At 40.6% G+C, this 16166-nt stretch overlaps 1 protein-coding gene across 1 annotated transcript; it reads left to right on the plus strand.

The window, feature by feature from the left end:
* The first annotated feature begins 1069 nt into the window (after positions 1 to 1069).
* Positions 1070 to 15456, plus strand: LOC119728324 (UDP-glucuronic acid/UDP-N-acetylgalactosamine transporter-like). Its single transcript, XM_038200521.1, has 11 exons — positions 1070 to 1233; positions 2048 to 2081; positions 5943 to 6029; positions 6962 to 7029; positions 8009 to 8080; positions 8655 to 8723; positions 10101 to 10203; positions 10417 to 10577; positions 12100 to 12178; positions 12487 to 12569; positions 14463 to 15456. The coding sequence occupies exons 1-11, from the start codon at positions 1106 to 1108 to the stop codon at positions 14587 to 14589; spliced, it is 1011 nt and encodes a 336-aa protein (XP_038056449.1). The 5' UTR covers positions 1070 to 1105; the 3' UTR covers positions 14590 to 15456.
* Positions 15457 to 16166: the final 710 nt, after the last annotated feature.

Consider the following 16166-nt stretch of genomic DNA (forward strand, 5'->3'; position numbering starts at 1 on the left):
GGGAAAGAGAAGATACTGTGCTACTTAATGCGATAAAAGATGGTTCTTGAAACTGACTTGAAATTTGCCTACAGAGGACTGTGATGTATAGACTGAATCCCATTCCACAAACGAGGAACTAGACGTGACCGGTGAATATGTACTTGTAAGTATCGCGAACTGAAGTGAAATATGAAGAAAAGAAGCGGGGAAAAAGGCAATTATAATACCAGTTTGTAATATTTATCAATATCAGTTGGTGTCAATGTGAGTAATTTTTGCCCATTTTTTGCCAAGAAGACAAAAAAAGAGAAAAGAATGAAAGTGCTCTCTTGTAAAAGATGGCTCAAACGCAACCAAGCCAAACAAAAATGTTATATGACGCACACACACTGTCCCTCTATAAGGACATCAATCCGGAAGGCAGTGAGAATAAACCTCCCACGGATTTCTGTTGTCCAACTGGCCGTTAAGATAATTAGGGGGCAGGGAGGAACGTCCCCCGGCTCAAAGTTTGTGCCCCCCCCCCGCACTTGTCCCCCACTCGAACTTTGGGAGAGGCAAAAAGTGTTTTTACTGCTTAAACCAGCAGGGTCTCTTCAGGAATTATGTCCCCAAGTTGTCCATGCATGCACCCGGTCATTACGCCACTGCCGCGCAAAGGGCAATAGCGACTATGGCGGATCTGGGATCCCCCACCATGGGCGTTGCGAGGGAGGGGGGGGGGCAAGGGGCACTTCCCCCCACCCCGGAAAACAACAACAAAAAGAGAGAAGCAAAAAAGAAGAGGCGAGGTGTGAAGTCATAATGCTGTTACTTTAATGCACATTTCACAACATGGGCGTCCGCAGGGGTGTCATTGGCGTGGGGTGGGCAAATGTCCCCCCCCCCCTCCGGCCCACCTTCGAAAAAAATGACAAATTGAGAATGTGCTAGAGAAAGTACATGTTGTCGCGCCATCGCAAGTACGAGCTAGCTCCAAATATTAAATATCCGGTCTCTTTTTTGCGGGGCATTTTGAGGCCACAGTATACTAGTGTAGACGTGGACTCCAGCCGTCTTGCTCTCCTGTTCAACGTGTAACGTAAACACGCACGGTACGCACACGCGATCGAGAGTCAACAAGATGGCGGAACGAACGATGTCAGATCACAGCAGGCACACAAGAATCGTTCGTATTTTGTCTGCCCTCTTCTACGGATTGACATCATTTACACTTGTTATGGTAAACAAGAGTGTTCTGACGAATTACAAGTAAGTGAGCTCTGAGCCAAATCGTGGTTAAACCATGAAACAGTGCTTAGACATCCGACACGTCTACACAGACAGTGTACATGTACATGTATGTACACATGTTTATTGCACAAACTTCCAAGTTTCACACTGGCAAAACCGACTGTCTCAGTGTCTGTAGTTACACAGTTGTAGATGCAACTCGTTCGGAAAGAATTATATACATGGACATCACTAGTTTTTCCCTGAATAGTACTGACCTAGCCTATCAGCTTTCAGAAAGCAATAACATGTCCTTAAATTAAAGTAAAATTTAGCACTCGCAGGAAAAATATTGATGCACGTAAATGAGACAACACTTTAAAATTTGTGCAGACTAGTCTCATACTTCATAGGGTTTGTGCATGCACAGGGTGTCATCAAGTGATTTCCAGATATGAAAATCTTTCTGAAAATGTATCTCAGTCTCAGATTCATACAGGTGTTAACAGTTCAATATTTTCCCATAAATTCCAATGACTGACCTTCATTGAGATAATGATTATAAATATAAGCCTATTATATGACAAAAAAGTCAGGATGTAACATTCTTTCCGAGAATGGTCTATGGCGAAACAGTTGTCTTTCAATGCCATTGTTCTTTGTCATGGAGTTGTTTACGCTCTTGAAGAAAATATCAGCCTCTTGGATGTTGGAACGTTTCCCGGGAAATTGAACCTTGTCCAGCTTTTTTTCCATTTTGTTTAGGGGGCCAAGTAGGCCTATAGCAAATGTTTGTGTTATTTGTCATTGTCCAAAACCAATAAGAATGTTCCCCATGTCCCTTTTATTTCAGATTCCCATCTTTCCAGTTCCTTGGTGTCGGACAGGTAAACATGTACATAAACGTAACCACTTAAGTCCACTTGTTGTACCGAGTTAATCATTTAAGAGTGAAAAGCAGACTTCTTCTAAAGTGCGCAACATCTTCCTCGAATGTTCAGTGCACAACGAAGAATTGAGAATTGCTCCTTCTATTCCCAAGTTGCTGTGCCAAGAACTCCATCCTCCTTATGCATTTACACCTATACCCCTTCAATTCCCTTCGGCACCTACTCCTAGAACTATGAAGCTCCACGCAGTGGAGCCTCATAGGTTCAGAACCCCGCAAAATTGTTGTCAGCACAAAACACTAATTAAGTACAAAAACGTCCATCCCAACCAAGCTTCTTCCCACAGAACCGCTGCACAGTTTGTCCCTAAACTCCGTACAATACCTCATGACATACTCACGTTATGTGCACCCAACAAACATCGGTGGATTCTGTCTGTTTTTCGGCAAAAATGATGAAAAATATGCCCTTTCCGCACTGAGCCAACCTGACACTTGAAACGTGCACGCGCGCAGAATGATTGCAGTCATTTTCGGGTTCGATCGCTCAGAGCGCGCCGCTCCGCTCCTACACCATACCCCCCGCGGCGCGTTCCGAGCGATTGGATCGAAAATGACTGCGATCATTCTGCACGCGTGCACGTTTCAAGTGTCGGGTTGGCTCAGTGCGGAAAGGGCATATTTTTCATCATTTTTGCAAAAAACAGACAGAATCCACCGATGTTTGTTGGGTGCACATTACGTGAGTATGTCATGAGGTATTGTACGGAGTTTAGGGGCAAACTGTGCAGCGGTTCTGTGGGAAAAAGCTTGGTTGGGATGGACGTTTTTGTACTTGATTAGTGTTTTGTGCTGACAACAATTCTGAACCTATGAGGCTCCACTACGTGGAGCATCATAGTTCTAGGAGTATTCACCACCCCTTCTCCCAACCCCTCACCCCTAGCCAACTTCCCCCGCCTCCCCCTCCCCCCACCCCCCCCTTACCAGTGGTGTAAATTTCTGGGAAGATCCCGGGGCTATATACAGTCGATTTTCGTTAATACAAACTCGTTCGGACCTAGCCAAATTGTTTGTTATATCAGAATTTTGTATTAAGAGAAACATCAGTCCCATTCATTGTGCACATAAATGCACAGTCAGGACTAAGGCTTTATGTTTGTTATAACCAGAATTTTGTATTAACAGAGATTGTACTAACAAGATTCAACTGTACATTTGTGAAGGGGTGGCACTGAAGGCACAGGATATATATTTTTGTTCAAATCAAGATTTTAAACGGGGGACACCGGTGGGGGGAGGGGGGAGGGAGGGGGGAGGGGGGTCACGGACATCTGTTTGGGGGTACGTGCCCTCCCCCCACTCCCCTGTAGTTGCCCCACTTCCCCCTAGTCTTACTTTACTAAGGCCAACAAAAAAACTCTGTGTCCGATTACATGGCATTCAAAAATAGGGTAGGTAGGTAGGAAATTTTTTCCCCCCAATTTTGTTTTGTGTACGATCATATGGAGGCGTCTGCGTGTAATCAAGGGTAAAAGGTAGAAATTGATGGTTTTGGGTGTTTTGTTCTCATTTTTCTTATAAAAAGAATTGGGTTGGGGCTGTCAGAATAGGGTAGGAAGGGAAACCGGAAGCAAAACTATTTTTTTTTGCCTAACCCATTTCTAGCCTTATATCCTAACTCAGAACTCCCATTGCCTCCCTCACTTTGCCTCCCTTCTGACCTCTGAACCCTAGCTCCTCCGAGCCCATTTCACCACACCCAACCCCCCAACCCTTTGCCCCTCCCCTTCCACCTGCTGGCCTCACTCTACATTCCCTCACTCCATCTGAATATCCTGAATATTTGTTAGTCCTCAGTAAATATAAACAGCCACAGCTAAAGCTTTACTAACCATTTCCTGTATTGACATAAACTATAGGTAAACAATCTTCTGTAGATAAAATGAATATTCATTAGTCCTCAGTAAATATAAACAGCTACAGCCAAAGCTTTACTAACCATTACCTGTATTGACATAAACTATTGGTAAACAATCTTCTATAGATACAATGTACGTGTATGTACTGGTATGTACTTGCATAATATACACATATAGACTGGCAATGAGGTCACTATCACACGTCTATGCGCCCAAGGGACTGTGAGTGACCAAAAGAGGGTCCTATTTCCGGAGGTTGAAGGCCAAGGGAAATAGGACCCTCTTAACAGGACCGAGGGGGCATAAACGTGCACTAGGGACCAAATTATGCCAGTCCATATGTATTTTATAACTCACCTCTGTCAAAAATTTAAGATAAGAAAAGAAACCTTTCAGCTGGGGTTTTATTATTGAACCGTTTTAATTCAACAATTAACTCATAAGCAATTCAACTGTAAGCAATTCAACAATTAAAGGAACGCTTTTAGTTTCCCTAAATTACATTTTCGAGTTTGAGTTTTGTCAGAGGGCGCTGTTACCAGTCAAAAATTTGAGAGTATAGAGCCCGATCAGGCACTATACTCTGGAAATTACGCACGCACGATGTCTTGACCCGGGTCTAGTTCACGCTGACGCAAGTTTCATACACTAGCCTATATTAGTGAATCACATGTGACCGCGTTTCAGCCAACCAGGATAAAGAACAAGCAAGAGGTGTGTTATAATGTACAAATATTGACTGTTTGATCCTTTATGGCAAACTATTTCCCCAAAGTGGATCTTGGAGGAAATAGAACCCTCTATGGATCAGCAAGGGAGGATATATTTTTTTGGATAATTAATGTACAGTCCATAACTGTTATATAATACCTCACCCATGGATTTTGCACAGTTGAATAAATATGTGATTGAGTAAACCCAACTCAACAGTGGCAAATCCAGTGGGGAGGGGGATTTTTTTTTATCAGTATTTATAAAAAAGATGCAAAATGAAATTTGAAAGTTTTTAAAAGGAAACGAAAATGCCAGCAGCTCAAAACCACTACTGCTGTAATTTTAATGCTCCCTCCTGTTCTTAATCATTTTCACAAACGTAAAAAAAATTGGGGCCACTTGCACAGAAAAAAAATACCCATTTCAAGGGGGGAGGGGGGACTCACAATTTTCCAAACCCTACAAAATAAAATTAAAAAATATGACCAGTCTCAAAAATTTAAAATTAGAACAGTCTCAAAAATTATCCAGTTTTTGCAAATCTCTGCCAGTATGTGCACCAGTTGATCAAAAGTCCATCACAAGTCATTCAGTCTTAAGCCAAGTGACTAGATACACTCAACCAAAAAAGGAAGTCCCCCCTTAATACTTTTTGTCTAACTCAAAAACAACTGGGCACATCTTGCTCAAATTACGACTCATAAGTGCAGAAATTCCTTAGCAATCCAGCCATACTCTTTGTTTGGCCCAAAACAGTTATAATATGTACAAAATTATGCAGTTTGTGATAAATGGTACTCCCCAAAAAGTTTCACTTTTGTATATATGTGCAAGGTGAGTGTGAACCACAACTTTCACGTATACATAAGTGCAACTGTTTTCGGTATCATTTGTCATAAATTGCATAAATGCGTACACATTATCACTGTTTTGGGCCAAATAAAGAGTATGGCTGGATTGCTAAGGAATTTCTGTACTGATTAGTCGTTATTTGAGCGAGAGATGCTCAGTAGTTTTGGAGTTAAGCAAAAAGTATTGGAAGGGGGGACTTTCTTTTTTGGTTGAGTGTATTCATTCCACTGAACTGTGACAAATGCATTCCTTTGAAACTTACTGTGTACGTTCAACCCATTGTACTTGTGATTTGACTTGTGATTGACTGGAGAGCAGCAGCACCATTTCATGTAACGTTGGTGGCTTGTTAAATTTTTGGTCACGTCTAGATGGTCACTACAATTCTGGTGTTATACGTGGGTAAAAAGCTGCGCATTGTGAGCTTCCCGGACTGGAGCAGACAGATTATCACAAAGGTAAACAGTTTTGCCCTCTGCATTTGGAAATTTCTAAGAATATTATTGTACCTTTTTCTAAACTAGAATATTGTCACAGTGGAACTTGTTCTTAATTCCCTTTGAATAATATTCATAAATACCTAAGATGCTTGACCAATTCCCATTGGTCGTTTGGACTCCTAGAAATCCAGTGGCTTTTATTGGTTGAGCGTTCACAATCATCACGTAGGCATGCACAATACTACCAGTGGGTCAGTATTTCATAGTCCTAAATTCACAACGCACTCACCACAGCTGCATCTGCGCGTCATCGCGCAGTACGAGCGATGCGCGCGCCAATCTCCATCAAAGGAGTTGTTTACGTCTTACTCGCGAGCTGCACACTCCATTATTTAGCTCGAGGGGTGTTTCGAAAAACAGCAAGTGAAATTGTTGAACAAAATCATTGGAAATTTTTATTTTTTGACTGTTTTGTCTCGGGTAATTATCAGCATTCCAGACTCCAACCAGTCTTAAACGTAGTGTTTAACACCTCCCAAGCACACATTTATTCCCTTAATAAAAATGAATTCAAATATTACCTGTCGCAATTTAGTTTTTTGTGGGTTTATTTTTGTGTGTATTTTTTTTTCCAGCTGAGAAAGTCACATTATTGGGGGCTGTTTGAAGGCAGTATACCCCCCTCTATTTCCAAATTTGTTAAATTCTTTAAAAGTACCTAAGAGTCCTAATGTTTTTACCTTATGGATGTCTTTCTTCAGGTTTCAAACGCCTTTATTTTACCTGGGCTTGATGTCACAATTTGGCTTATAAAGCGCAAAACAATTTAAATTTAAATCACTGTGTAGTGTTGGTTTTGATGGATTCAGAAATTTGCCTAGTGATAAACTTCCCAGGAAGTTGGGCTTCAGGAAACCACTTACACCTTCCAAATCCTTTTTTTCCTTCAGATATGGCCACTGCCGTTAGTCTACATGGGCAATCTGTGTTTTGGCCTCGGAAGCACGAAGAGATTAAAGTGGGTGTGCTCAGATGTTCATTTCCTTCTTATAAGGGCTAGAATTGCTAGCCTTCGAAGCTAGCATACCTGAGATTTTTGCTGGAAAAAGTCCACTTTACTTAGAATGAATTATGAAAGGAAACCATTTTAACCCTAACCGCCCTGAATCCTTCAAAATCCTCTTTGCCAAAGTGGAGGCATTTGGAGGATTGAGGTTACGTGGCAAAAGTGAGTTACTGATTTCGTAGGATGCACCATGTCAAGGTCTGGGCCGGACCTTGTGTTGTTTTTGCTCAGCCATGCATAAATATAGGCCTGGATTATGCTTGAAATCCTCCGTACTGCTCCAGGATGTCACTGGCCAAGCCTCAACATACTGACAGTCACTGCTGCAGGATTTTGCAGGATTCAGGCAGTGGTCACCCCTCCACAGACCACATTCAAGAAATAATGGAGGAATTTGCAGGATTGAGGCTATATGCTATTTTTCCATAAGGCCAATTGGAGGATTTTGCAGGATTGAGGCTACATCCTAGCAAAAAAGGCCTAGGGCGTTAGGGTTTAACAAAAAAAGCGCTTCGTACACTTTGCACTGTATTGTTTTTATCAAACTATTTGGCACATTTGAGATATGCTCTTCTTTAACAGTAATATACAACATTGGCAAACATCAAAAAACAAAACTACCAAATTATTCTGAAATACCTTACTTTACTGTAACTGAATAATAGTCTCAAGCATCCTGTGAAATCATGGCACGGTGTGCTGTCATTTGCAAGAAAAGTGGAATTTTTGTCTCAATTTCCAATGATAGTTGGCCGACCATTGTTCAAAACAAAATGACTTTTTTTTCTTCAAAAACTGCCCCAAATTTACCAAATTTAGTTAGTCCACATTTTGTTTGCAATCGGTTACATATCTGTGAACTTGTGCAAGCATTGCTTGATAAAAACGAATTGGTAATTGTTCTGTTTACACCTGTTTTTGTTTTTCACAGTTTACCAATGTTCACAGTGCTTAGGCGATTCTCTATTCTATTTACAATGATAGGAGAATACATTGTTTTAGGGTAAGTACAAATGATTGACAGTTTTTACTGATTCTTCTCCTAGGAGCTGAAATCTAGTCACAAGCCACTCATTAGTCAATCATAAGTCCATAATTAGTCAATCACAAGTCAATCACGAGTCAATCACAAGTCAATCATTAGTCAATCACAAGACAATCACAAGTTAATCACGAGTCAATCACAAGTCAATCATTAGTCAATCACAAGACAATCACAAGTTAATCACGAGTCAATCACAAGTCAATCATTAGTCAATCACAAGACAATCACAAGTCAATCATTAGTCAATCACAAGACAATCACAAGTTAATCACGAGTCAATCACAAGTCAATCATTAGTCAATCACAAGACAATCACAAGTCAATCATTAGTCAATCACAAGACAATCACAAGTTAATCACGAGTCAATCATTAGTCAATCACAAGTCAATCATTAGTCAATCACAAGACAATCACAAGTTAATCACGAGTCAATCATTAGTCAATCACAAGACAATCACAAGTTAATCACGAGTCAATCACAAGTCAATCGCAGACTTTTTATTGACATTTACAACTTGTGTTAATTTTCAGACATAAAGCCTCTCTGAAGGTACAGATAGTGGTCTGCGTGATGATACTGGGTGCATTTGTCGCAGCAAGGTAAGAAAACATCGCAATAAATATCCTGGATAAGGGTCGTTCCGTGTCAAATTACCCGAAAAAATTGAACGTTTTTTTAAACCCCACCCCCTTCAAAGTGGCTCATATTTAGTGAATGGGGTGATTTAGGCTTATTCATTTAAATTTTAGTCGTCTTATGAATTTGCAACAAGTATGCCAACTTAAGATGAGCTACAAAGTAAATAAAAAATATTAAGCCCCCAATTTTTGGATATTTTGTAGAAAACATGTAGGGTATAATTTTGATCCAAGTTCGACTCAAGGTCACATGATCCACAAGGTCAAATTCAAGGTGAAATTCAAGGTCAAAAGGTCATCATACTTCAAATAGCTCTGACATGAAAAGTAATGGTCAGTTTGGATTTCTTATGATGTAACGTATCCAAAGAAACCAAAATCTAACAATTTGGCCCTTGGGTCATTTGAAAGTTGGTGGCCACGCCCATTTTGGCCAACATTGCCAACAGATTATGGACAGTGGCGTAAAAACCGTTGGTCCAACGGCACTAAAACTTAAATTACAGCTTTTTCAGCCAAAATTACCCCATACACACTAAATATGAACCAATTTGAAGGGAGTGGGGTTTAAAGGGAATGTACATCATTGGCTTTTGCTGTAATTTTCAGAAATGGAGTATTTGAGGGGTTAGTATAATAGATCAAATATTGTTACACTGACATGTTTGAAGTTTTATGTTCGAAAATGCTGGAAAAACCAAGAAAACAAAATTGTTCAAGTAGTCTGGTTACCTGACTCCTCTAAAGATGAAATGGATCAATTTATAGTTGCCAGAAAATTGTAAGGTAAGGGAACTAGTCTAGCTGGCCTGCACCCGTTCATGAACATGTAACCAATACCAAACAAAATTTGGACTGAAAAAAGGTAAATTTGGAGCAGTAGTTGAAATATAGTTAGGTTTTTCCAACGGTGGTCGGCCGACCACCGTTGGAAATGTATACAAAAATACCATTTTCTTGAAAATGACTTCACACCAGGTGCCATAATTTTACAGGATGCTTTCGACTGTCATTTACCAACATCCTAGTAAGGTATTTCTTAAAAACTAGGTAGTTTTATTTCTCGATGTTTGCAAATGTTGTACATTCCCTTTAACCCATTGGGTGATCTGACATGAAATGACCCAACTTTTCTATTTCTAGGAAAATAGCAATTGAAAAAACAAAATCTATTTTTTGAGGTGAAACTCGAAATAGCACGGGGAATGCATCTTTAAGGTTTTACCTGGAAGTATTTTTATGTATTTCAAAAAAAAATTGATACATTTGATCCAAAAAAGTTATTGTAAAAAAGAAAATACAGTTTTTTACCACTTTTTTTGTCTGTTCTCTCCACAGTGGCGATTTGGCGTTTGATGCCTTAGGTTATTTCTTCATTCTGATGAATGACTTTTTCACAGCTGCCAACGGGGTATTCATCAAGAAAAAGCTAGAATCCAAGGTGTGATGCATTTTTGAAAGTAACTGTGTCATGAGAAAGATATTTGGCTCACAGGACCATCGCATATTTCTCCAAGCAATTTTCAAAATGGCTGCCATTGCTTTTGAATAATTGAATATTTAATTTTTTTAAAATAGACAGCCGACTGTTGACGTATCAGGGTAAAAGTGCACTAATGAGCTCTCCCTGTATTTCTTATGCTTCGCTTTTCAGGATTTGGGAAAGTACGGACTTTTGTATTACAATGCCCTCTTCATGATAGTTCCTGCTCTCTTCGTGTGCTACTCCTCCGGCGATATTGAGAAAGTCTGGGCGTTTCCTTTATGGAACGATCCCACTTTTATTGTACAGTTTGTATTGTCTTCCATAATAGGGTGAGTTTTTAAATTTGTATTTAGTATGTGTGTTTAGTATTCATATATACCTGAGACAGTTTACCAATTCCTATTGGTCGAGGGCCCATCACGTGGGTGGTTTTAAACCGCCAGTAAAACACTGCTGCATTCTGCGCCCCATTGTACAGTACGCACCATGCGCGAACCAATCTCCATTTTAGAGATTTTTAGCACTACGTGCATGAGGCACATACTATAGACATGGTAAGAAGGGTGTTTCACAAACATGAAGTAAAATTAATGGGCCTTATGCATGAGTTAACCATTTTTGTCGAGTTCCCTGAATGTATTTCATAATTGTTAACTGTTGAATGGGATGGCGCCAGACTATTTATGCAGCCTTATTTTACTGTCCTTTTTTTTTTCGTGCTTAAAACATTAGGGAATGTTTAATTACCAATTTTAAATTATTCATTAAAGCAGACTTGAATTAATTAGTAATTTACTTGCTTTCATTTCTCTTCGCAAGTTTCAAAATTGAAGATTTTACCTCACTTGCAATTCAATATAGCCGACTCTTGCATGAGGCCCATTGAAATATTTGTCAATATTTGGCTTATTTTGACTTTTGACTGAAAAGCCTTCGATGGGCGTTCGATTATCCTGCATGACCCGTGACCCATGTCATTGTGTGCATGCGCATTTGAAATACCGAACTGGCTTATTGAATAGAATATTGTGTACTCTAAGACCAGCTCTGATAGGCTTGCCTTATCTTGTTCTTCTCAACATACATTTAAGGTAAACTCCAAGCTATTTCCCATCATGTCACCAAACATTACCCCTAATTCAAAGGTTAAAAGCATTCTGTGTACAATGATGAAACGTAGGGAACATCTAAAAAATTAGAATGTTTGTAATGTGCCGCTGGGGAACATCGCCTGTTCCAATAAGCCATATGCGAGTAACCTATACCCTTTGGGATTTACATTTGAAAAACATCTGGTACACTGACTTGCTCAGAATGCTTGGCACGTTTGAACTTTGAATTCTCCAGACCAAAGACACTGTTGCTAATCACATGATTCAGGGCAAGCTCTTGCATAGTTACGTAAGAGACGTTCAGCACCAATACATTGTTCACAATGGGAGAGGATGGCACAAAGACACCAGACCATACCGGAGCTGGCGGTTGCTAGCATAAGGCTTGCCCCGAATCACGTGATATAGTAACAGTCTCTTTGGTCGGGAGAATGCAAAGTGAAAATGTGCAAAGCATTGGATTAAGTCAGCTTTCCAGATTTTATTCAAATGTAACTCGCAAATGGCTTATTGGGAACTAGCGTTGCTCCCAATGGGAACAACCCGGGAGTGTCAGGTGCTTCCCTGAGGGAACGTTGGTCTATGCGCATGCATGCTTACTCGGGAACAGCCTGAAACACAGTGTTCCTAAAAGGAAGGTTCCATGTGGAACTGGAACGTTCCGACTTTTGAGATGCTGCCTTGTCTTGAAGACCACCATTTTACATTTGACATCTTGACTTTGTCTTTCTGTATTCAGGTTTATATTAATTTATTCAGTGGTGCTCTGCACAGCGCACAACTCGCCTCTGACAACGACGTTTGTGGGCTGTCTCAAGGTACGCAATGATGAATTTGAATGATCAGTATTGTGGAGGTCCCCTAAGGTTGCGCAGCCACTAAGGTTGCGCAGCCCCTAACATGGCGTAGCCCCTAGCGTGGCGCAGCCCCTAGCGTGGCGCAGCCCCTAGCGTGGCGCAGCCCCTAGCGTGGCGCAGCCCCTAGCGTGGCGCAGCCCCTAGCGTGGCGCAGCCCCTAGCGTGGCGCAGCCCCTAGCGTGGCGCAGCCCCTAGCGCGGCGCAGCCCCTAATGCGGCGCAGGAAGGAGATTACGATGTTGGTCATTTTGTTATTTTTTTTTTTTGCAGAATATAATGATAACCTACATTGGTATATTTTTTGGAGGGGACTATATATTCAGTGTGGTCAACTTCGTCGGCCTCAACATGAGGTATGTGGTTTATTTACTACATTATTTTAATTCATTAAAATGTTTATTTAGTAAATCATCAAGTCAATTTTCTGTGGCACCCTGTAAGATATTTTACCCCTCAAAAAGGAGATGTAAATTGCATTCTAAATAAAATAGGAAAAGCCTGAAATGTTGTCACCACTTTCTCACAAGTCTTCTATTAAAATGGTTTTGATGCTTGTTTTGTCTACATGCACAATAAGCCAGTTCGTAATCTCGATTAAGTAGTCCAGGTCAAAGGTCATTCGCGATAAAATTGCTGACGCGATGTTACGCAATATCAATTACACGAACGCCCATTCTGTTCATAATTAGTGCGCGAGCGTCATGCGACCATCTCCTTGCGTGGTCACGCGTCTTCGATGAGTGTTCGTAAATGGCAACAAAGCTACCACTAATAGGCAGTTTGTGTGGTGATGAGTTTCAATTTTTCGCTGAATTAGAAAGTGTCTCTGGCAGCTATCATTGAAGAGAGGGGCACTACTTTTCAGTATTTGAAAATTATGCAGTTGGAATGTTTGTAAATAAGCCATTTGCGAGTAACCTATACCCTTTGGGATTTACATTTCAATAACATCTGGTACACTGACTTGCTCAGAATGCTTGGCACATTTTAACTTTGAATTCTCCAGACCAAAGACACTGTTGCTAATCACATGATTCGGGGCAAGCTCTTGCATAGTATCGTAAGAGACGCTCAGCATCAATACATCGCTCACAATGGGTGAGAATGGCACAAAGACACCAGACCATGCCAGAGCTGGGTGTTGCTAGCGTAAGGCTTGCCCCGAATCAGGTGATGTAGTAACAGTCTCTTTGGTCGGGAGAATGCAAAGTTAAAATGTGCAAAGCATTGGATTAAGTCAGCGTTCCAGATTTTATTCAAATTTAACTCGCAAATGGCTTATTGCCTTCGTGCAGACAATGTGGCAATATTGCCCACTGGTAATGGTAAGAGTAAGTTTTCCAATAGCCGTGTGTTCAACTGACATCCACACGCAAAGCTGTAAACATCATTTGCAAAAAAATCATACTGCGCAGGTGTTCAGGTGATCCAATCAATGGCCTTAAATGGGAGTGGGAACCAGTCTAGGTCTAAGGGCCCTGTTCACAATTACCCCCCCCCCCCCCTTCAACGGTTGCAAGAGGAGAGTTGTGGAAACCACTGGGAGGGACATTGGTATACATTGCCGACGACGCCCGACGCAAAGACGCTATGGCTTTGTGGACATTCAGAATATAATTTATAGTTGTGTATACTTCGCGCGCCCAAGACACAGTGGACCTCTAACATCCCACTGCCCCTACGGCCAGTAATGGCTATGGGATCTTTACCTTTAGCTTTTTGTACTTCGCGCTATAGCGCACCAGAACACGTACGCTATGTGTCCCATCCTCTGGGCTCTCGAAAGTTGTCAAGAAAGCATCATCTACTGGTCATGCACGGACTCGACAGAGAAAACTTTAAATGGAAAATTTTGTTTTTATCAAAAAATATTTGCTCTAACTTGTAAGATATCTTCTCTTTTTTTTTTAGCTGCAGGATAGCAGCTCAACAAATCATCGTGACTCTTCGTTAGTTAGTAACAAAAGCTCACATTGTCTATTGCTCCTACATGTTTTGACCGATTTCAACCAAACTTTGTCAAAAGTATCAGTAGCCGAACCCCAACATGTCACATGACCAAATACTGGGGTCAAAGGTCATTATGGGGTCACTGGGGTCAAAAAGCTGATTTTTTTTTACTCAAAACACTCCTCCTTCCAGAAATGACATGGCACAATCACGTGACTCATGCATGAACACAAAATTCATTGGCCCGCAGCTTCCGAGATATTTCCGATCGAGCTTGTTCTTTTTGTTTCTTTCAGTGTTGCAGGGAGTGTAGTCTACTCCTATTTCACCTTCACAGAAAACCAAAAGCCTGCGATGACCTCATCGCCAGAGTCAGCGGCTGATAAAAAGACTAACGGCAAGGGTATAATAAACACTGTATAGCGGCTGTTACATGTAGCTGCACTTCGCATGCTCACACCCTTCATACACTTCAGTATTTCATTACTTTATCTGGGCAGCTGAAGATTTTGTCAGTGGTTCATTCATGAAATAGCTGTAGATGATAGTATTCCACTCCATGACACTGCCACAATATCTCTATTTCTTTGACATAATGAGATGACCCCTGGGATTCTTGTGTCTTCCAAACATGAAACAGTTGTTGACACCATATTAAGCATACATGTAGCAACAGATACATGTAAGATTTCAATTTGTTCCAGTCATGAAACAGTAGTTGACAATTTGTTCAACATAAGGTAGCTTGGGTAGTGTATTGTGCTCAACAATCCACAGTGTTTACTGACAAACATTTGCAGGCTATTGGATAGCCAAATGTTGCAATGACACATTTTTTTAAACGAGTGTTACCCTTTTTTTTCCGACCAAGAATTCAATTTGTTTGCATGTTTTAAGGCCAGTTCAGCGTAATCAGTTTATCCTGTCTGTGTTTCCACCACACTACCTCAGATGTGTATACCACTAGTGCCACTATTTCCTTGAGTTCTAGTCAAGTCTTCCCAAGTCCATCACAAGTCTTCAAACTATTCAAATGAACTGGGACAAAGGCATTCCCTTGTAACTTGTGTGACTTTCCATTTGTTTTATTGAACCTGTATAGACTTAAAGTTGGTGTATAGGCCCTATACAGTAAACTCCGGCTAAGTCGGCACTCTCGGGACCCGAGAATTTGTGACGACTTACACGAATGCCGACTTTTGCTGTAAGTCGTCACTTTGCCGACTTATACGTAAATTGAATCATGGAGTAAACAAATAGATGGAATTGCCTACATGATCGCGCGGGATTATCGCGTAGCCAGACCAGCCAAATATAAAACGCGTGATTCAAAAATTAACATATAAATGTATAGCTGAAATGTCACTAGATATGAATATTTATAGAATTGCGCTCAAAACATTCTGAACTGAAGCGTGCTATTAAAAACCAAATTTAAAACTGTAAAAAGGCCTGCAAATGCAAACAAGCAATTTTATTTGCTACTGGGCATCATATTCCTTTAAATTCGTTCAAAAAAGAAAATCTTGAAAAGCATGTTTATACCAACTTTAAGATTGACTTGTGATCGACTTGTGATCGACTTGTGATTGTCTTATGATCGACTATATGATTGGTTATGACTGGATGTTGATGGCCATTATGAAATTGGGCCCTAAAATTGCTCTATTTTTCAAATTGGCGATGGGCCACATGACTATTTTTTAGAGGTGATCATCTTTGGATGGAATTTTTTTCCAAAGGTCACTGGAATAGGATGAAACAAGCTTTAATTTGATGGGTGTGTCAAACACCTTGGAGAGTTGTGAGTATTTTTAATAATTTTTGGAAGAATGCATAATTATCACTGAGGTCTATGGGAGTCGATTTACAGGTCTGCACCCGGAAGATGCCATGTGTCTGAATCTCTGGCGCCCTCTGTTGTTATAAACAAGACAGTTTAACCCTCCGATCAAACTTCAATCTTTTCAAAGCCAGCTGAAGGGAAATATTGAAACTTT

The sequence above is a fragment of the Patiria miniata genome, unplaced genomic scaffold (assembly GCF_015706575.1).
Source record: "Patiria miniata isolate m_02_andy unplaced genomic scaffold, ASM1570657v1 HiC_scaffold_20, whole genome shotgun sequence".
In the NCBI taxonomy this organism is placed as follows: domain Eukaryota; kingdom Metazoa; phylum Echinodermata; class Asteroidea; order Valvatida; family Asterinidae; genus Patiria; species Patiria miniata.